This window comes from Megalops cyprinoides, chromosome 2 (genome assembly GCF_013368585.1).
Source record: "Megalops cyprinoides isolate fMegCyp1 chromosome 2, fMegCyp1.pri, whole genome shotgun sequence".
Classification (NCBI taxonomy): Eukaryota; Metazoa; Chordata; class Actinopteri; order Elopiformes; family Megalopidae; genus Megalops; species Megalops cyprinoides.
The window spans coordinates 49,062,641-49,085,414 of record NC_050584.1 but is presented as its reverse complement, the minus strand read 5'-3'; the positions used below and the strand labels follow the sequence as shown (position 1 = coordinate 49,085,414).

At 36.9% G+C, this 22,774-nt stretch overlaps 1 protein-coding gene across 13 annotated transcripts in view; it reads right to left on the bottom strand.

The window, feature by feature from the left end:
* Positions 1–22,774, bottom strand: part of adgrl2a (adhesion G protein-coupled receptor L2a) — a 113,538-nt gene that overhangs the window by 34,535 nt on the left and 56,229 nt on the right. For 9 of the 13 annotated variants that reach the window (XM_036522912.1, XM_036522898.1, XM_036522903.1 and 6 more), the window contains exons 4-6: positions 16,834–16,943; positions 6,547–6,561; positions 4,722–5,522 (exon numbers count right to left, since the gene is read on the bottom strand). In XM_036522912.1, coding sequence (XP_036378805.1) covers positions 4,722–5,522; positions 6,547–6,561; positions 16,834–16,943 — 926 coding nt within the window. The remainder of the gene's footprint in view (positions 1–4,721; positions 5,523–6,546; positions 6,562–16,833; positions 16,944–22,774) is intronic. The other 4 variants (XM_036522900.1, XM_036522904.1, XM_036522902.1 and 1 more) reach the window with 1 other exon arrangement.

Below are 22,774 nucleotides of genomic sequence, written 5' to 3'. Positions count from 1 at the left end.
CAAACAGCAACTCTGAGTGTACAGAATTGCAGTTGTGTGTTCCACGGACACTGTGCGTTCATGTCAGCAAGTATGCAGACACCTCAGAGCTATCTTTCTTTGGATGTGAAATAGGCCAGCTCTAAAGCTTGGGAACAAGCTCAATCTTAAGAATACTTTTAGTCTTCACATGTAATTATTTGCTCAAGCCTCTTTTGAAACCATTGCTGTCAGCATACAGCACACAGTGCCTTAAGTAAATACACAATTCATGATTCCATTAAATGACACTGCATGGCAACAGTGATCCTTAATTAATAACTATGGGTAAAGGCATTTGCTACATTAGATGCCAAAGGTTTATGATTCACTTGACTAAATTTTTTTGTCAGAATAGGTAATTATTTGTATGTAAGGGTGTTTAGCCCATTTTGTGTGAATACACCACTGGAAGCAACAATGTTGGGTCCCAACAGATCATTAAAACATGATACCTGTTTCAATGCTATGCTCCTCTTGATAATCCACTGGCAAAGTCATACTCTCAATTAAGAAAAAAAATGCACATGAAATGAAAGTACTTTTAATTCATAGCGTAGAAAAGTTATCTGTACGTCAAAAGGTATCTCTTAATTGGGTCAATGAAAATGCTGGTGTCATTTCAATGCGAGGATTATTTGAGTTTCTTAATCTCTTCAAAGGAGTGTTTATCTACTGAATTTCAAAATATTATTTCTAAATCTAAGCTTATGAAGCATTTTCAAGGAACTGCTACAACAGTAAAACACAACACAGGTCCATATTTGGCTGAATTCATATTTTGATCCAGTGAAATCTCGATACAGTTCTTTGTCAGATCATGATACGCATCTCTACTCATCCAGTCTTCAACCTCCTGAGAAAAAAAGAAAACCCAATTCCATGAATAAGCTCATGTTAAGGCTCTCAAAACTGCATAAGCGTTGCGTTCATGGATGATTAGACACAAGAGCATGAAAAAAAAAAAATGCTGAGAAGTGGATATCACACTGGAGCTGTATTCATCACAGGATTACCATGTTCTTCCTATCAGTGTGGAATGCCGAGGATGAGAAGTAATTAATTCCTTCATAATGAATATAGAAGAGAAACACCAGAGGACTGCTGCTGAGTTCCATACTGAATAGTAAACAACAGCACACAACAGTCTGTAGGTACTGAGAGTACCCTAAAGTCTACCTTGATCAGGGGCCAGACACAAATCCCTGCCAAACACACAAGTATCCATCTATAGGGACAAGGACTGATGACTACAGAGAACAATGGAGGTTGCGATCAGCAATTGCAGTGACACAAGCCCACGTACACATACACACCAGAGAGAGGAGGAGAAGAAAAAAAAATAACAATGGTAATTTTCCACATCAGTACGTTTCTTTCAGGTTTTATCCACTTGGATGCATTGCACATTCACTTAATATTGTTCATACAAACAGTGCTATCTTTAACATTTTCCCCAGCACCTTGATCTTTGATCCTGCATAACTTGGGGCATGTACAGAGAGGCATTTACAATTCCGATTCAGAGCACCTTGGACCACTGCAGGCTTTGTTATACATATTCAATTTGGCCTCTCTCTCTCTGTTTTATTTCTATTCCTGGTACATTGGATACGCGTATATGCAGCATGTGATTTTCATTTTTTCACCCCAATGCATTTGCTTGAAACAGATCTATAATTAGGACATACAAATGCAATAAAAGAGGAGAGTTTTTGGTATTAGTGATTATACATATAGTAGTGTTTTTGAAAAGGGGTCAAGGTGGTAGAAAATTGTACATATTACCCAGGGGACAGGTATATCAGGAATTTTAAGGAATTCTAGGCCTTCCAATGTGAAACCATATAAAACAAAAACAAACCAAAATCAAAAACTAAGTACTTTTCAATTTTCATGCGTACATTTTACAACTATGCAAAACAGGTGTTTTTAGGTATATAAAAGGAATATAACCTGCTGAAATTCAAGAAAAGAATCTGCTAAATTTTCAGTTACATGCACCTAGGTGGTGCTTTCTAAAATCATTCATAATATGGTAGTGATGAAATTAATAATGCATAATAATTAAGATATTAAGTTAATGTTTCTGTTTCGTATTTCAACACCACATATATCAAATAAAGCCATGATAGTACAAACATATTAAACTGAATCTATATCACAGGGTTCAACTTTGGTCCCCTCCTTATTACTTACAAGGGTTGGCTGACTGGGACTGGTAAGAACGGCTTACCATACTTTGTATAATAAGCAAAAAATAATCTCAAATACTGTAATTGAAATCATTATGTACTTCAGTAGTCCTGAAAATATCTCTAAAATATATCCTTGAAAAAAGTATTAATCTTCTCTTCTCAAGACATAATTGTCAATGTAAAAGCTTATTTGCTCTGTCACCAAGACTCAAGGGAAATGTCACTAAAAGACACCTACTATTGACTGTGAATTGTGCTCTATTTACTCATATTGACCTGCTCTATCCATCCAAGATCACATGCAAAAGGTTTGTTTGTTACATAGGCTACTTGTTTTCCATAGTTCATCTTATAAAGTATTGCACTAACAGGAGAAAGAATGAGCATTTAAGCAACCAAAAATGTGAGAATAGTCCCTGCTGATTATACAACTGTGTTGTTGGAAAAGTCGGCCCAAGTATTGCTAGCTCAGTTTAGCCTTCGTCTCTGTTTCCGTCTGTCAGTATACGCCATTTTTTTAATTAACTTTTAAGTTTATTGACGACCCTTTTATTGGAAATGCAGGGGCATTAAGCGATGTTCCGTAGAGCACCCTGTACAACATTTTCCAAGTCATAAATAAAAATAAAAATGCACTGTTATTGCTCTTATCAGGTACATTTCTTTTAAATGTACTTTTAAAATCAGTTTCAGCCTATGTAATCATCATGAAGGCCTTTGAACTACTGTAACTTGGTGTTTATCTTTGGTGGTATTTAAGCAAATTTGTTTTCAGACATCCATCATTTGTTCAGTCTAGTCGACGCACTTCACAACCAAGATTCACCTACTACGGCTGAGCACCGATTGTTATAAAACAGATATATTCAGTTGGAGAGTTATTACAGCTACAATAGTTTTATGAAGATCATTAATTAAGAAACCCACAAACCTGAAAATATACAATATTGAATACAAATTACACTGAAAAATCAACTTAATTTTTGTATTGCTGAATAATGTGTATCTTTGAAACAGAGCTGATTGACAAAACCAGAAACATTTCATGGATTAAATCTGCCTCCAAATTGTTATAATGTACACTAGTTTTCATTGTTTTGTCCACAAATGTAAGTGTATGTGACTGTGTAATGACATCTCAAAGCAAAACAGAAGGCCAGGTGGTTTGTATGCAAATGTTGTAGTGCTTTAAATTCTACAACAGAACAATAGAAGATGATGAGGGTTTTAATCCCTGCAGTTGGCACATTTTTCAGTAAACATCAGTTCCATTGCTTTGTAAATATAGCATTTCAGAAGCATACCATATCCAAGACCATGCAGTGTACTGTTTGTGTGCTGGATATATGGATAGGATACATTTTATCTTAACGTATTCTTAGCTCCTTGACTTTCATTTCCAGTAATGCAGCAAATATTTAATTAAAATCCCCTAATGCATTTTATTGGCAGAAAGAAACTTCAAACATGTTGCTCTTGGATGGGAAAAAAGAAAAGGAAAAATTGTGAGTTATCAAATCCTGCCACTGACGACTGTGGTTCTAACTGCTGCACCCCTGGAATACTAATTCTCCCCAGAGTTCTCCTGCTCAGTTCCATGTATGTTCATAGGTTACAATAAACCTTGTCTCGAGCTGCTCCACTGCTCAGGCCCTTCTGTCTCATTTGGAGATTTTTTCACCAGGAACACAAAAGTGAGCAAGCAAATAAATGAAAAAAAATGTTGAACCATAGTAATCTGCAGATAGTCGCTTGACCTCCAGACTCATCAGAGGGTATTCCTTGAGCTTAGGCCTCAGGGTGAGGAGGGATTACATATAGTAATTATGGTTATTATACCCTCGGTATAGAGACTATCTGACGTTAAGTCTGCCTCATTTCAGTTCTTGACAGCTAAATTAAAAAGCTCTCCTCTGACATGACCCTGATTGATCTTGTTTCTCTGTGCAGTCTGGTGCTTCTTCCTTAGGACACGCTGCGCTTAACACCACCCTGTGAGTGCTAACTGTTTGTTTAAAGGCCTAAGGGGACTTCAGGTTCTGCTCCAGTGGGAGAGATCTATTGTTGCCCTAAGGCAGACAGTGCACCTGCCCAGGCAGGTACGACTCAACTGATGAGTTTAAATCTCCTTTCTCACTTGGAGAGGAGCTCATAGCCGCGCCCTGTGGGTATTAGCACAAGGGATGTGGGGGGCACTGTAAACACTGCTAACCTGCAGAAATCCCAGGGCACTGATTCCCTATGAAATGGTAACCGAGTTTGCGGTTTTGTTTACTGCCAAGCTGTACTACCTTACTCCGTGAGGCGTCACACACTCAACACGATATTGTTATGCATCTGACACATATTAGATTCTAAATTAAAAATCAGTCATCTGTTACCTGTTACACACGGGAGGTGGAATACAAAAGGGGTGCAGACACATTCAAATCCTGTCGAAATTGCAAGGTCAAATCACATTTTCCATATGGTATGCAAGAGGGAAAAGGTTAAAACACTGCTTACCTTGGGCGGGATCAGGTGGTCCAAACTCCAGATTATACCTCAATATGTAAAAATTATTCCACACATATAACTGGTTATCTCTGGGGTTGTAATCCACAGCTGCGATATACTGGTACTGGTTAGGAAAGTGAATATCCACAAATTCACCTCTGTTCTGTTTGGTGTTGTAAATGTAATCGATCAGGCTTTTGCTGACTTCACTCTCATTGTCCTCATATGTGGACCTCACTACATAGAGCACTCCGCAGATCATGAAGGCATTGGACGCAGAGCGCTTGTCATACATCGTCTCCCAGGTCGCCTCGAAACGGAGGGTGTAAGGGTTCAGCTGGCTGATAACCATCATCCCATTGTTTTGCTCAGTGGCATAAATCACCCACAGGCCGTTCTCGTCCACAGCCAAGTCAATATCAGTTTTTCCACCCCACTTGTAAGGTGAGGTGTCATGATAGTTGGCATTGTTGATGATGGCCTCGCCACTTTTGATCCTGGTCCTCAGGTCAAACTTGACTATGTTTCGGGTCCGCTCCTTGTTAAAAAACACTGCTCCATCATACACCACAAATCCAGTGCCGTCCACCCGGTGAGGAAGCTTATATGTTGTGGTTTGTCGGGCATTTTGGAAATCTTCAAGTGAAGCATACTCAATGAGTGTATCAGTGCGGTAAGGAGTCCAGGGCATGAAATATATTTTGTCGCCTGCTTGAAGGGGGTCTTTGCACCATGCCCCTGCTTGCTGCTCCGCCTCGAAGAGAAAGGAAGAATCTCCGACTGCTTTCAGTGTTCCAGGACAAACAAAAACTAGTAATGGGGGAGAGTAAAACAAGAAACAGATTTAAGTAAACAAAACACTAATTAACATTCAGATATTAGCACAGGTGGTTTGGAGCTCTATTTTTTTAGAATGTCTTGGTAAATGGGCTGTCCAAGAAAAGTGGAACGAAAAAATCATTTCAATGGCCAATGGACTACAAATAACATATTCTCAAGCAATATAGGGAGTTTTATTTTGTGTGTGGAAAAAGGAATAATAGAGTTGTTAAACAATGGATATTATATAAAATAATATTTGTCTGAAATGTCTGAGACAATGTCTGAGGCCTTGCTTCTTGAACATATGTACAGACACAGAAACTAAAAGGAGGTGAAAATAGAAAATAAACAAAACAATTATCCTGTAAATAAAAAACAGCCAAATAAAGACACTTGGTAACAGAAGGGCAGTATAAGAGCACGATTCAGGACGTCTGTAAATGTGGGTTGTGTGACTGTCGATTACACCACCTTTTATCTGGTAGCAGACAGGCTTGTTACAAGTGGTGCAAATGTCACATCCTTTAAAATTTAAATAAATTAATAAAAACAAATCTTTATACTTTTTTTTCTTTTCAGGAACACAAAACTAAGAAAGGTGGAGAGAACAATAAGTGGAGGGAAAGGGGGAGGGAGAGGGCAAAGAGAGAAAGACAGTAGAAGCAGTGAGTTTTAAAAGACTGAGAAAACCCTGTTACCATGACATGCTATGGAGAGGGTTTGGGAAGCCAGGCAAAATGAGATTGTGCTAACAAGAGAAAGCACCCAGGGGTATGGAAAAAGAACCCCTAAGGAGTCCAGCCACTACACCCCATTTACTTCTTTATGCTGCCAGTGCATTATCAGATTCTTAATAATTTTACTTCCATGGTTACAGTTTACTGACCTTTACAGTTATGAGGAGGTTTTTCTACTGCCTGCTAGGATTGGAACACCAGAGTGGGGATAGGAAGGTTTACAACCATATGCCACAAAACAAGGAGCTAGGGTTTGGATCGCGTCAGTTATTTACCTTTTTGCTCCACTTCTATTTTAAGCGTTGGAAGAGAGAATGAAAAGGGGTGCAAGGAAAAAAAGAGATTAACATGAATTAACTATCATCGCTACGGTTACACACTCAGTAACAAATGTTATGAGACAAGGAAAAAGATACCTATTTTGGCAAGGGAAAAAAAAGAGAAAGAAAATTAACATTAGACACAGCAGGAAACCCTTGACATGGAGAAAGGATCAGGTTAGGAGACTCATAGTGGTATACATAGACAATGTCGTGACATCTGGACAGAGCTTAATGCTGGTGTTAACAGGGACAAGAGATGAGCAATGATACACCTCTCTATTAGGAGCTTGCCAAAGCATTTATACATGCTTTAAAAGGGGCTGTAAGAGGTTATTAATACAATAGACACAGAACATTATCTCTTTAGACCATTCTGATCAGTGAACATACAGTACAAATAAAAAATAAAGGCATAAGAACTGACAAGAAATGTTCACTTTGCCTACATAAAATCTAAATTTCACATTTTCAATTTGTATTAAATTTAGTTAAGACATGTTTAACAAAAATGTTTAACAAAGGAACAACTGAAGAGTTCATATGCCATAATACTTTTCTGTATTGTAATTTTAATATATGGCCATATTTATTATTCAGTTATATCACGGTACATTATTACACATTAATTGTGACATATTTGATCATTCAGACACAAGCCATGTTTTGAAGCAGTATATTTCAAAACCTTAAAATTAATGCCATTCACACATTAGAGCCACAGTACATTAAGCTGATTTTTGTGGAATGCAGCAGTTCAATTTACTTGCTTGTGTGTGTTCACTGTGTCCTATTTATCTTTCAGTAAAGAGAGTCGCAATGAGTGCTGGACCACAGGTTAGCCTTTTTTAGTAACACACAAAGATCCTGGCCTAAGAGTCAACCTGTTTACTCAAATCAGATAATATTTGTCTAACTCTTAATTTACACAGAGGTCCAAGCTAAACATGACTTGATTGCTTGTGTAAATCTGAGGTTGTAAATTACAGCCCTACCGTGGCTGTGGTATCGACATAATACTTTCCTGAAAACAACACTTTAAAAAAGTTCTTCTGTTCACTTGTATATTTTTATGGTGTTTAAGAGGAAAAAAAATGGCTCACTTAAAAAGTCACTTACCGCCAAATTATTCAGCCATCTTCAAAACTAATGGATTATTATTTGCAACTTGGAAAAGAACAATCCATTCAAATGCAATACATGTCGATACTAAGAAATCTGTGCCAGTGCATTTCCAAAATAATACATAGCCTGAGTTTTTAAAGCAACAATGGCCCAGATTCATTCCTAGAACATTGAATATAGCCATATCTTTACCATTCGATGTGCCTTGCTGGAACAAATTTGCGCTTTGCATGCACTGTCAGGATTCGTTCCTGATTTAAAGTCATCACACCTCGCTGTATTTATGTGTGTAGCATCTTGTAGCCTATGATGATATTCCTCCTCATGACAAAGAAATCTGATTGACAGCTTAGGTTTTTTCAGAAAGCATGTTATTCTCATAGCCCAGCCTTGCCCTGTTCATACAGATATTGATACACTGACTTACTCCCATAAGATAAACATTTTAGCTACACAATGATGGATATGAATCCCTAGGAGATTTTTGGAGTATGTACTCCATATTTAAAAGTTAAATTAATACTACTACTACAAATTATAATAAATTGCATATAGAATTTTTACAAGGACAGTATAATCAAACTGTACAGCTGAATGTTTCATTCAAGATAGCCTTTTCCTTTAAGAACTACTATGGAAAATGTCTAATTAAAGTATATAATGTATATGTATATAATTACAGTATATAAAGTATATTAAAGTGTATATATATGTTTTAATTGTGACCTGCCATGGGACTGCAGATGAAAATTAGCCTTAGGCTAACTCTGGTACAATGCATCAAATGGTAACATTTATGTTTAATATTGTACATGGTCCCTTACAAATAAAATAAATAACTATACCCCAAAGTATATCAGTTTAATCTTTTTTTTCCTTTTTTAGAAATTACACCAGTAAATTGATCTAGTCATATACTGTACATAATGTAGGCAAAAAATGAAGTTTTGCATTACTCGCATTTCATTACTGTTTCAGCAAATCCATGGAGAGGATTTGCATAGATATTGTATCATTTTTTATTCTCAAAATGTAGTAGTTTTGTCTTTCCTACGCAACTTTGTGAAACAATTTAAAATTTGTTTTGGCATCCAATATGCAGCCAAAAATGGATTATAAGACATGCCCAGCCTTTGTCTCTAGGTATATCTTCATGGGTGGTAATCAGGGCTCTGTTTTCTTTCCAGAGCAGCTCATGATTCCTTTGGAGGTTATTAAAGGTAAACAGAGCAACGGCATGGATTCCAATGCTTCAGTAGCAAAAAACTTTAAGCAGAATGGTGCAACATTTGCAAAAGCATATGCTACGTTTTTGTATTTTTAATGCTATATTTATGCCAGTGCCAGAGCAGATAACATGAAAAATTATTCAAATGGAAGTGGATGCTTGGGAACCAGCAATCCATGGATGTGGCAACTGGATGCGAGTTTTATCTTGACAAATACTGCTTGAAAATGATTTCCCACACAGTATATTTTCTCATATATTTCAAGTAATTATACAGTACAGTAAGTAAAAATTGATGATTGTTATTAGTATCAATTTCCAAGAGACATAGCTACTTGGAGTTTTAAAAATAACAATTAAAATTAATTAAAATATATAATTGAAACATTCATAAATGCTGTGTACAGAGCATTTGGTAATGCACCTTTACATTCAGGCTTCTCCCAGCGTGGTACAAGAGCATATACATATTGAAAGTCAGTTATACATTATAGGCTATTTTTATTGGATTTTATGCTGGTTCAATTACTTTTGTGTATGTAAGTGCAATTCTGATGACTGCAATTAAAAAAAATAATAAACAATCGTCATAATATCATTCATGAAGCAAATCAAACAAATTAAAAGAAAGTAAAAAATCTGCTAATATCTTTGATCAAAGTGTGTTTTAATGATGTAGCCAGGTGTTTTCCTGTGTAGATAAAACTCTTAGTTTTGGGGATTAAATCCGTACATTTTCTCAAAACCACAGGGGGTTGATGTGTAGTGATGTTGAAATGTAGACCCTAGCTAACTAAAGGTAACTTAAGTATAGCTAGTTGTGTGATATGTCATTATCTAACTAGCACACTGCCATAAATGATTCCCAGCTCCCAGAGACTTTACCTATATACAGAAAGGCTGACTGCTGCATTCTTCACTGAAAACCATACCTAACCTAATCAAGATTAACACTCAATGGCTTGAATTGCACTAAAGTGTTGATTTGGGTGGTAAGATTGAATCTGGGCCATAATGTGAAGGCATGATTAAAAGCACGGATCAAGACTGAAATCCATGACCATACAACCATCCTTAAAAAATCGATTCAAAGACACCCCATCTACCATATTTTTTATCGTCACTCAACACTACAACTATGCCACTGATCCACTGCTAGCTGTGAATCTAAAACAAATTGGAAACAAACTGGTTAAAACAAAAACAGTTACTCTGTAAAGCATTAGAAATACAAACATATTAGCTGCATATACATTGCTTGAGTCACTATTTTTCATGCAAACTCTGAGAGGCTGGGTCTCAGCATCAGAAATGTGTAATGGTAAAAAAAAAGCCTGCTACCCGCCCATGTAAAATGCCATTGTGCATGCTCAATGAGAGGTGTGGTTATGGGTGAGCTGCATTCTGACTGCTGAAGAAATCAAACATAGAGTGAAACAGCTTTGAAAAACTGCAGAGTTTTATGAACTGCTGATTAGAGGAAAGAGGAGGAGAAAATCTGGAAAGGAAAAGAGACAAGAGAGTTGACCTGAGTAGATGTTAGTGAGAAAGCTTGCACTCAGTAAGCAGTTCTAGACAGAAGAGGTACATTATATAAATCAGTTTGTGGAGGAGACTTCTTGCAGACTGTACAAGGAAAGAAAAGAGTTAAAACATTCAAAACAACATTCAAACAAGACAGCCAATACCCCCCCCCCCAACCATACTGTCTCAAACAGTCAACAAAATTTGACATTGTGCTACTATTTACCCATTAATTGTATTCTTCATATTAATGTATTGTAATGTCTTTCCTTTGAGAGGCAATTTTGTTCCCACTGAAATAATGATTACTACCGTTTTAGTTATCACTGATCCTGACTGTAAATTAACATTTAATACTGTAAGTGTTCAGTAATGTAGAAGGCTTCCAACGTCTTAATCATGCACATACTGTACTGTAGTCAGTGAGGACACTGGCAGCTGACTACAGCTGCAGAGAAAGTTATGTCCTCATCTGGCATGAGAGGGCTACAGACACAATCAGTTGCTCAAAAAAGCACACTTTGTTATTTTTTTCACATGTAGACAGCTGGGCAGGAATTCACTTTGCAAATAATTTCACAGAACTGTAGGAGTAAAAATCCACTTGTTTGAATGGACATTGATTACTATTGGCAAAACAGTGTTGCTTTTTCCTGATAGATACAAAGCTTTTCTATAGAGCAGTTTGGAACATGGCTGAGTGCTGCAATATATGGCTGGAAATAAAATAACATCTGATTGCTTCAGAAAGCAGTTAGCATATCTTAGCATATCTCTACATTTTTATGAGATGGCATAACAGTTAAAAAAAAGTCTTACAATTTGTTTGAATATGCACAGAATAATGCTGATGAAAGCACTCCCTCACTCTTATGTTTCATGTTTTAACGCAATCAGTGTGGCATATTCAGGGGGTTATTAGATGACAGGCAAATGCAAAAGCTAATGGTTTATATCCACTGCCTTAACATGGATATAAAACTGTCAAATGAGGACATCTCTCAGCTTAAGCCACTTTAGATCAAGGGGCAGAGTACAAGAGGATCATGGGAACATGTATATTGAGGTTCACGTTAAAAGCTAAGCTACTAGTAAGATATGACGGTCCAGATAAGAGCCATGAATACAGTACAGAACACATTTCAATCCGCAAATGACTAAGACAGGTTGTTTTTATACAGCGTTTTGGAGGCTTCTGAATATTTGTATAGACACAGACATCTACATGTACACGGGCAGAATTTTTCTCATCTGAAAATCAAAGTGAGGAACATGAAGGACCCCTTGTATGGAGCTCCTCCATGAGGTGCACATTCCTTCAGACAATAAAAAGCAATTAAGGCAAGTGGTTCGCTATGTGTACGAATATCCCCAATTCAATATAAAGACGTGTAAGACGCTGAGCTGGAAAAATCCCAAAAAAAAAAATCCATTTTCTCTGATATCTTAGGTGTTCCCTTACTGTGAATTGACTCATCTAGTCAAACAGCATGAGTCTGATCGACCTTCACGCTACCTTTAAGGTTTTGCACATCCCTGGGACCCTCTGAGTAAAAAAGAAACAGAGCTATTCTTTGTCTTTGTTCAAGAGTGATTCCATGTTTAGCTTGAAGCATTCATACATATTATTCCATTAAGAGTGTCTTGAGTAAACACTATTAAATCATCTTAGTTAAATCATCTTGATTACTCATGTCCAAATGTATTATTACATTATGTGCATTCATTCATTTTCTACAACATGTGTACACACATATTAATGAGTAGTATAAAAAGATGTGCAAGACAGCTGTAAGGGGACATGTATAATGCTTTCCATAATATGATCATTTGCTGCAAATATAAGTTCTTTACTCTTTTCTATATATGTATAGGAAACGCACATTGTTTGATCACTGTTTGATCATTTACATTTATTAATTTTGCAGACTCAATTACTTTCTTTCAGTTCTAACTAGATTGATGAAAATGACATGCCAAATCATGACTTAAATATTTGTAAACACGACAAAACCTGGATGTTTTCCTCATATTAATGAATACTCCAACAGAAGTTAATCTCTTAGGTAAACAGATTGTGAACAGTGACCAATCAGAGGATATCATTTCATAGTTAAGTAGCTAGATCAATTTCTTTGATGGACTATGCTATGGATATATAGCTGGATCACAATAATATTTCAATGGAATTTCTTTCGTCATGATACAGAATACATGCATTCACTATCAGATGGCAGAAAGATGTTAAAAGTAATTTTAGTTTGATTTTGGGATTAGCAGCACTCCCTAACTGTATTTACTAATTCACGGAGGGAATCAAACCAGCAACCTTTAGGTTATGAGCCCTGCTCCTTACCAGTACGCTACCTTGCCACCCTGAACAAGATACTGATTGACAGATTTATGAATGCACAACAAAGCATTCAATAATTATGACTTATGATTTATGAATGTGTTATTTAGCATGTGTGACAACACAACTATGAGGAGCTATGTCTAATATACTGTATGGCTTTTATAATGCTTTATGTGACTGTTACATCAGGTATATGTAGTGCTTATGAATGTTAGATAGACTTGATGTTAAATCATTATGAAACAAGCAACTAGTTAATTTGCACACTAAAATTGGTGCTCACAAGATGAATTGTGTCATTATCATATACCTAAACATTATGCCATAGGGTGGACTAATAAGAAACATGGGATCAAACTTTCTTATAATTCTGTCTCTAATTGCTCTGGCAGCTGTGCACAAAATAGTAATCCTGCTAGTAGGTATTTTTTTCCAGCTGAAGCACAATCCAATTTTACTGGTTCTATATAGTGCTGGGCGGTATGACCAAAAATTTGTATCACGGTATTTTTTCATATTCTGGCAGTTTCACGGTATAACATGGAATTTTTTTTTTTTTTGCATGACTGGGCCTTCATATAGGTTTGTGGCTTATGCTACTGTCAGGAGTACATATAATGTACTAAAAAAATGTAGCATCCTCCATCTCCTTTTTCTGTTATTTAATCTACCATAGCAACAGAGCCTCTCCCAGCTGTTAACAGACTGTTATGCTACCTGGCTAGCTAGCAAGCTGTACCCAGTATGCTGTTCAGCGGTGTAATTTTGTAAACATACAATTATTGGTGTTACACAGTGGTGGCTGGTGAGCTGGAAACAGGGGAAGCGGAAACACTACCTTTTAAATCTATCATTACTTTCAACCTGTTCCCCTTTATTCTAATTAACAAGGATGGCAATTTGAATAATTAACTGGAAAGTAATCCCAAAGCTTTCTCTTAAATGTTTCACATTATAGCTTTCTTGTGTTACAAAAATGGAGCTAAATTTAGTTAAATCGATTTAATTTACTGAGAATAAACTTTTAGGTTAGGTTGCGTGCAATAAACAATAACGTTTAGAACACAGACCTCACAAAAGCTGTGGCGTGTCATGAGCATTTAACCTAATTTAAATCGATAAATGCCATCCTTGTTAATTAAACAATCTCATGTTGTAGCTTTCGCAAGCATACAAACTACAGACAATCTGCGCTGTTTCACAAGCGTATTCATTTACTCTTTTTACGTGATTGGTGTCGATTATTCTGTGAATTATTTGTTTAATTGTTAATCAAGGATGAAAAAGGGTAACATTGAAAGTTATGATAGTTTAAAGGTAGTGTTTGGTCTTCCCCTGTTTCCAGCTCACCAGCTGCCACTGGTGTTACAAATTGTTTATGTGTCACAAATTGTTGTGTGCCATGGTGTTTTGCCCTGTTAGAGAGTAAGTTGTGGGGAAATAACTGTTGTGTTATAAAGTTATAACCGTTAGTAAGAAGGGTACGCACAGTTAATAGGTGCCCCCCCCCCCCTAAATACACCCTGCACAGTGCTCCGTAGCGCTTCTAGCGGCGAACAATATTATATAATTTGCTGCCTACTGAAGCGTCACAGCTGTTGTTTCAGCTATGCTACGGTATGGCGGTATATGAAAAATCCATACCGTATGGGAAGTTAAAACCAGTATACCGCCCAGCACTGGTTCTATACATAAATCCAAAACCAGTATCCTAAGTATCTGTAACCAAGCATGAGGACAACATTCTATAAACCAAAATATAATCGGTTCATCATTTCCCCAGGTGGATTATGACACAGAGAGAAACAGAAGAAATAAAGCAAATGGAAGTGAAAAGGTATAATCTCAATAATAGTCGGCATGATGCTTCAGCCGCAATTAATGTGTACTTTTTCCAGTGCATGAAGAATATCTAATAGCAAATGGATACCATGGTCCCTGAGTGATCCAAGTAAATTCATGACAACTTTTTCCATTTTTCTCTTAATAGCAGGTTGTTGAGCGTCAAAAGTGCTGTGGCTGTCAGACAGCATAAAAGCAAAGCTTCAAAAGACACTTTACAAAATGTCATTCATGTGCATATTATGTGGTGACAGTTTTCCCAACAACATTCCTTCTAAGGGAAAGTCGAAATATTTTTCATATTTTTGGAAGAAGTCTTTGTTCAGTTTAACTCCTTCCAACATCATTATTTTACAGCAAACTTGCCTGTCCTAAATTTCAGGCAGGTAGTACAGCCATGAATACCAACCCCAGTCAAACTCCAATAGCTGGAGCCTCTGTTGCTCTTGTTTCTGTCAGGTTAAATTCATAGGTCAGTGAGGTCAAGGAACAAAGAACAGAAGAATATGAACCCCAATGCAGGGCAACTATAGCTGTGGAATTTTCTATTATCTATTAAAGTGTGATTACTAATGTTCATAATTTCAGCATCACATTATTAGGGGTGTGCAAAAATATAATTTTTCGATTAATTGTTTTTTTTCCCGATTCGATATCGATCTGTAAAACTTGTGGACCAATCTTTTAGACTAGGTATGTACTAGGTACTAGTACTGTACTAGGTACCTACTATGTATTTTTCTAGGTTTTCTAGGTTCATTTCTGCAATGGTTAAACATAGCCAGGGAATTAAGTAGACGGGCTCTGACATAGCCTAACCGTCATATTAAAGGCATTAACTAGTCCCCCCCGTCCCCATTAGATTAAAAAAAGTTATGCGTGGAGAAGGGTGCCCGAAATTGTGGAGATGCTTGGTATGAGAAGAATGCAATGTAATTTATTGCAATTCAAGAGAATCGTAGTTGTTCATGTTCGTTTGCTAGGTAGCTAGCTAGCAAGTTGTTCATATAACACTAGCAAGAAAACGTTCACAATTACAAAGTTTCTACTGGCAGTCAGCTACATTTCGTCAGTCATTGTAGCTACCTTACAAACCAGCTTTCCCTGAGCTAACTAATGCAAACCCACTGCTGCTTCGTGTCATTAATAAGTAGGCAATGATACAGGTTGGTTTTGTTTTTAAGGTACTATACCCATGTGTTCCTCAAATAAAAAGATTTTTGTATACGAGCCTATGGCCTTTTCTTTAGTGGTTTTCACAATTTGTTTCCAGTGACTCTGCATTTGCATATTTGTGTTCCCTTTAGAGGTTTTTAAACATCTCTCCAAATATGGAAAGCTGCTATATAGTATTTCATATCTCATTCCTATCGAATCAATATCAAATCGAATCGGGGCATCTGTGCCAATACCCAGCCCTACACATTATATTTCACCAATTATAGTATAATTTAAAACATACTATAATTTATTAATACTGCAACTATAAGTAGTGGCAGAATTATTTATTACTTGACAGACACACTTATCTAGGTTGACTCACACAGCTTGTATTTTTACAAATTACCCATTCATACAGGTGCATTATTTTCTGAAATCACAGCACCTCAAAATGTCACACTTTGGAACCAGAGACGAAATAAATCTTGTCAACTACTAAAGGTTTCAACGCTACTACTACTAGCCATGAGACAACACTGGAAAACACATTGTCAGCTACTTATGCTGAACTTATGTATACATCTAAATAGCCCAGGCCACCAAAAAAATGGTGAACAGAAATAGTTAAAAATGATGATGTTGCTAAGTTTTGCCACTGAGCTTCCTAATAAAAGCCCCATTTCTATTTCAAATGTCCCACAGCTCTGTTGTAAGTTCCATACTACCCCCTAGCTATGATCTGGCCCGCTTAAACTGGGCCTGTAAAAATACATTAAAAAGGTGGAAACACTACAACAGTGGAAGGAGATAAAATGAAGTGGTAAAAACCACTAAAGAATATTATTTTTTTTGGTAAGCGATCAAAAAAGGGTGGCTCAGTAAGACTCCGATGAGACCAACTGCTGGGCATGCATAGATCACTGGAGGATGTCGTCATTAGAATCATCACTTTCTCATCACCCACACAAATAGAAATGTAGAAGCTGGAATGAGAGTCTATACTTACTGTAGGGAACACACTCATACTGGACCTCTAGGTATTTGTAAGTCCCTGGACAGGGGTCAGGGAAGACATCTGACCCAGTGATCACAACACACTGCGTTCGATTGTTGCACCTGGAAGAAACAGAGGCATATGAACAAGCGTGAGATAATTAATTCAAACATGGACTTTAATTTGATGCTAACATAGCTTTAGAATAACACAGTGCTGACTACCACCCTCCCTCCCTTCCCCGCACGCATCCACGCACACAGAGACGTGCGCGTGCACAGACTTACAAGAATCAATAATGTGGCACAGTTAATTAATATTACAGCAATCAATATTTGCAAACAAAGCAAAGACTAACACAAAGCTAAGGACCGTGGTCTTGTTGAGAGCAATGTCGATACTTAGCAGAACAGTTTTATGGAAAGAGAATTAGTGCAGCACATTCTCCCATGTAAATGTGAATTCCACATCTGAATCCCTGCAAGTTAAATCAAATGAAAAATATGAAAACCCTACTTTGTGGCTTCATTTCACACTTAGACATGCTGGTTCAAGCATACAGTGCTATATACCTTTGGAACAATGTTAATTGTACCTAAGAATGGTTGTTCTGAAAGTCTTGCTGTTTTAATAATCTCATGTTACTTCATTACAGAGAACCCTACTTTGTCAAGAGGAACAATACATATGCTTTGCTATGGGAGTTATAATTTGCTTCACTTTACTTTGACCACAGCAGATAGTTTTAGTACTGAAAATATTCGCCCAAGCACGTTTATGCACCTGTTTATTTTTCCATTTGAAAAATAAAGATGAAATCCTATCCACTTCTGCAACACTGTCTGAGCTGGACAAATGATAACATTTACTGTGGCAAACAGATACCTGTTCTGATGAAAGATCATCTTAAAGAATTTCCCGCCTGATGACTGATAGTTGGTAAGGAAAAAAAAAAAGAAAAACAGTCTGGAGCAATTCGTAACACTTTCAAAAACATCAGCACAGCAATAAGTTTGTCATTTGCTGGCAAAGATAGTAATTTACCAGCAAATTATTACACATCAAAATTAATTGTTTAATCATTAAAGACATGTGCAATCCAATTACAAATTGTCCCTGTATAGGAGATGACAGCCTGATTAGTGGGAGCTGCGCTACCGTTTGTTTTTGTTTGTCAGGCCGCCACCATTGGAAGCGAACAATCCCTCATGGATATCCTCACAGAGGTGCCCGAGCACTGCTTTGTTTACCGGGCTTCAAATCACCATCACCTGATGTTTTACTTAAACCAAGAGGAGAGGGGCCTCTTCTCCATTTCTGTGAGACTTTCCCCCCCCCCCCCAAATCCATCTTTCACATTGTCATATTTCATAGCGTAACTCCTTAAATTGCAGCAATAGTGTGTCCACAGGTATTAGAACTGCAAGTGGTCATGCATTCCCACTTTGCAGTCATCAGAACCACAACTGTGACAGAGACAGCAAAATGAGCCTGAAGCCACAAATTCAAATTTCTCAGGACAGAAAACAATTAGTGGCTGGGTGGAAATCGTCCCATTTTTTTCTGTTCCTTTTACCATGCATATAATTTGTTTTGTGTCAACATTTCAAATTTATATTCAGTACTGACTTCCACGCATATGGATATGTTAAAAGCATAGTGATTTAAAGATTTCTAACATATACTTACATTTACATAGACTTATATTTACTTCCCTGATATCTGCTAAACCAAATGAATGAATCTTAATGACTTTGTTGGTATCACAGTGCATGTTGCTTAGCAGGAGCTCTATTTACCAAATGTTAATTAGACAAAACAACTGTTGCTGTACAACGTGCATCAGAAGCTCCCTAGCCCACATGTTCAGATCTCTTTGATAACCTGAAATCAAACTAGAATCTTGGCATCATTATACAACTCAGAATCGCCTCATCAGTGATATGAATACATCATTTTTCATTCCTTGGTCATTGACATTTTGCCATCCTAGGTTACAATTTTCAAAGCAGCACAGCCTGGAGGGGAGATCTGCATGCATTCTGCAGTGTGTGGTGCTCTCTAATCAATAGTTCTGTTCTGCTGATTTAGAGACTGGATAACATTTTGCCTCTGTTGTCATGCACCAGAAAGCATATCTTCAACAGATGATTGGGAATGAAATCGTAAAGATTTGGTACATCTGACGTCTTCACTCCCTTTCATTCGCTCCTGCTAGCTGGATAATACTATTACAAGAGACCTGCTGTAAGGTAGACTGTATGGTAGCATGTCTACTACATCTCTGAGTCTTCATGTCACATCCAAGTACTGATTCTGACAGAAACTATACATTTGAATAAAACACAAGTGCATCTCACTGTCTCAAGCAAAGGGGCACTTTTCACTATTGGTGAAAAAGGGAAGAATAGAGCCTGAGCAGAATAACCTTGTGTTAATGAAAAGGCCACCATAATATTATAGCAGGAGGAAAAATTAGCCTGTAGAATTTTCTGTCCACGCATTCAGGCAATTAGTCTCTCTAAAACTCTATGTCAGCAAAAGTGACAATATGTTTAAATATATATAGCATATATATAGCATGTATAGCATGTTCATTTAGCAAATGTTTAATTTTGGTCAAAAACTGCAGCTTGAAAAACTTGTTTTTTTGCCAGCAGTAACCACACCCACAACCTAATCTAATTCAAACAGTGTCATGAGACATGTGTATTCTCTCTTGGTTTCACCCTAAGACAGATGCAGTAGCAACCAAACACATTTTCCATACTGAGATAACACCACTGTTTTGTGGCACAGGTTTGCTAACAGCCTTCCTGTGCATAGACACATGAGAATACCAGAACATCTGTACTTAAAATAGAAAAAAAATGGCTTTGGAATAAACAAATACTGCATGTTGCACCCAAAATGCAAAATGTGTCTTTTGTCTTGCAGATATATGATGTTTTTACAACATTGCTAAGCTAAATGATTAGCTACAATCACTCTTGACTTGAAGTCTATACTGTACGGCCTACACTATGTGTACATTTTCACAAACACCACAGTAATGTAATAAATATGAACCTACACACAAAAAAATCATATGCCTGTGATACTGATTTCAGGTATCACATATTTGTACAACATGTACACTTTTTTCCCAATGACAGAACTAACATAGAAAAATAGAGGAAAAAAACATTCATAATTACATTTCTGCTTATGTCAGAGAAATAAAAGGTTAATTTCCCAACGATGACCTATGTTTTGTCCTATTTTGCCTTCAGAGTTTGCTTTTCTGCATTGGTACAGCCTGATCTGTGAGGTTGTGACACTGTCTCATTTGTAAATCTCAGAGAATCAAATACAAACACAGAGCTGCAAAAAATTATTTCGGATGTGTTAATGATTATGCTTCACATCAAGATGTGTGAAGACTACTCATAAAATTCAATTTAAATAAATAATATATGGGTTATACACATTTCTTTAATATTAATACACTTGCATCCAATCTTCTTTCATCAAATCAAGAAACAAATTGAAGAAAAAAGGCATAATATATATTTGTTTCTGCCTCTTGCTTCTGGAGCTGAAAATGGCCCCCTGTACATCTTCCCCCCCTCACATTCAAAGACCCTGTAAAAAACTTCTTTGTATTGGGGGAAATCATTTTCATGATTGATGTGCTTTCCCATTTACTGTCAGGAATAAATTGACCAGCCCGAGTGAAATGAATCACAGTTCAGCTACACTCCCAAGGTAAATCATCCTCAGTCAGTATCAAGGGTCTTACCCAGTTCTACCAAGTTAGCAGAGGAAATTGCCTTATAACTTCAGTTTTCCATAAACTGGCTTCTTAATCACAGCAAAATATTCCACCTCTAATCCCATCTCAGTCCTGACCTTTCACAAAATCCAGAAACCAGCACAATTAAGCACCATACAATACTGCACAGATTTGATGAGAACCTCTTGCCACTGAAATCAGCACCAGGCTGACAATAGGAAGAGTCCGGTTACACACCAGTAAGGCAGAAATGATGTCACTCAGGATAGCAGGGGGAAGTACCACACATCCATTTTAACCTTTAACTTCTCTGCTGACAGTAGCTTTTTCCAATTGACAAAGTAACAAAAAATGGTACAGAACACTAAGTAACAGCAAGAATTGCAAACTCAAATGGAAATACAAGAAAGAATAAGGTGTGAAGTGTAAAATTCTGAGGTGATGTGTCTTTGAGCAAAAATAATTCATATGCAATTTCCTGCAGGTGTGACATCCAGCACAAATGTGCTGTTCATGATATTCACGCTAGCAGCAGTCATCTATGCTACAAAATTCCCCACAACACTTGCTCCTTTTGCAAGAATTCTGTGATTCTTACTCATTTAGCAACCGCCTCTCAATCAGATTTAAAGCTGGGTTAAAGGTCACACTTAGTCGTATTTTAGCAATGACATAATAATATAGCAATGACAAGTTAATACTGCCCAATAATGCTCCAAAATAAAATTATATGCAATTGCATGCCATATGTATGAAGTGCTTTCCATTTTTTAACAGAATTTTAAAATTCCCTTTACGATCATATTTACCTGCTACAAATACCCTACAGCTATACAACACATCTCAGAGCTCAATTTCCTGGAGTGTTCACCTCTCATTGGCAGATGTTAGACCTGATTATGTCACAGTTCAGCAGTTTATTGGTAATTGCATTCATTGCTAGAGTGCACATAATATGTGGGGCAGGGAGCTATTAATGTATGATTAATCAATGGATATCCTATTTCAATAAAAAAATGCTTGTAAAACTGATAAAGTCATTACTGTTCTTTAATTTTCACAGAAGCCTTAACCAGCTGTAACAACTGATCAAATAATTACATGATCACATAATTTAGAACTAAACGCAAAATAAAGTCTGCATATCTTTATGCACAAAGCATGAGAGAAGGTGATGGCATGAAGTGCCACACAGAACAGGACAATTTACTTTGCGGAACTTCTACTTTGAATTTTTATTGAATTTAAGTCCGTTAAACTCAGCATGACCCATCTAGCTTAATTTCATCTGAAATTCTGATGTGGTTCATGCCCAATTATGAAGGCAGACTTCCCATTTTAAAGGATGACCTGCTGATCATGGTGGCCATTGGAAAAACTAAAGCACTCCCAAAGCTACATAAACCAGTCAGACTGCAGACAAGGAATATAAATCCTACCAACAGTTTTCTTTATGTTGGTGCCCTTACACTGGCAGTTCAGGAGCTGGTGGAACAAGATAGGCAGTTAAAAATGAATGATTTGTCCACAACAGATCAGCACACAGGCATAGTGGCTAAGGAGGTTTTGCAAAATAAGGATGCAGGTCTTAAGCTTTGCTGTTGCATTCTTGAGCTAGCTATTTAATCTGAATTAATTCAAAACATAGAATGTAAGCTGTCCCAGTTAAAGCTTGAAAAATTGATAAAAATGTAAAGTTAAACATCATAGTGACAACACTGAATAACAAATCAATATTGGATATTAAGTTTACATTGAGCAATGTTTAAGTTACACATCATCACAAAATGCCCCCATATGGTAGCTAATGAGCCACAATATTAAAATGTATTAACGAAAATTAGCTTCTCATTCACAGGGTCACTCAGAACGATTTGGTAATTTCATTTTATAGTAATGTTGGCTAACTAATAACACCAACAACAGATTACTGGTCATAAATACAACTGAATCCACTAACCCAGGCTGTTTGGCATAAATATTTTGCCTAATTGGTAGTGATTTCGCACTGACTTGCGTGACTGAAATGGCAATAGTTTGGTTTCCTTATTGAGATGGCGTCAACTTAACAAAAATAAAACATGCATTTTAGCCATCAATTTCAACACTCGTTCCTGCGCAGAGATAGCCATGGTTTGTTTCCATGGTTAGCAGTTTATTGTAAGTAAACACTTGGCA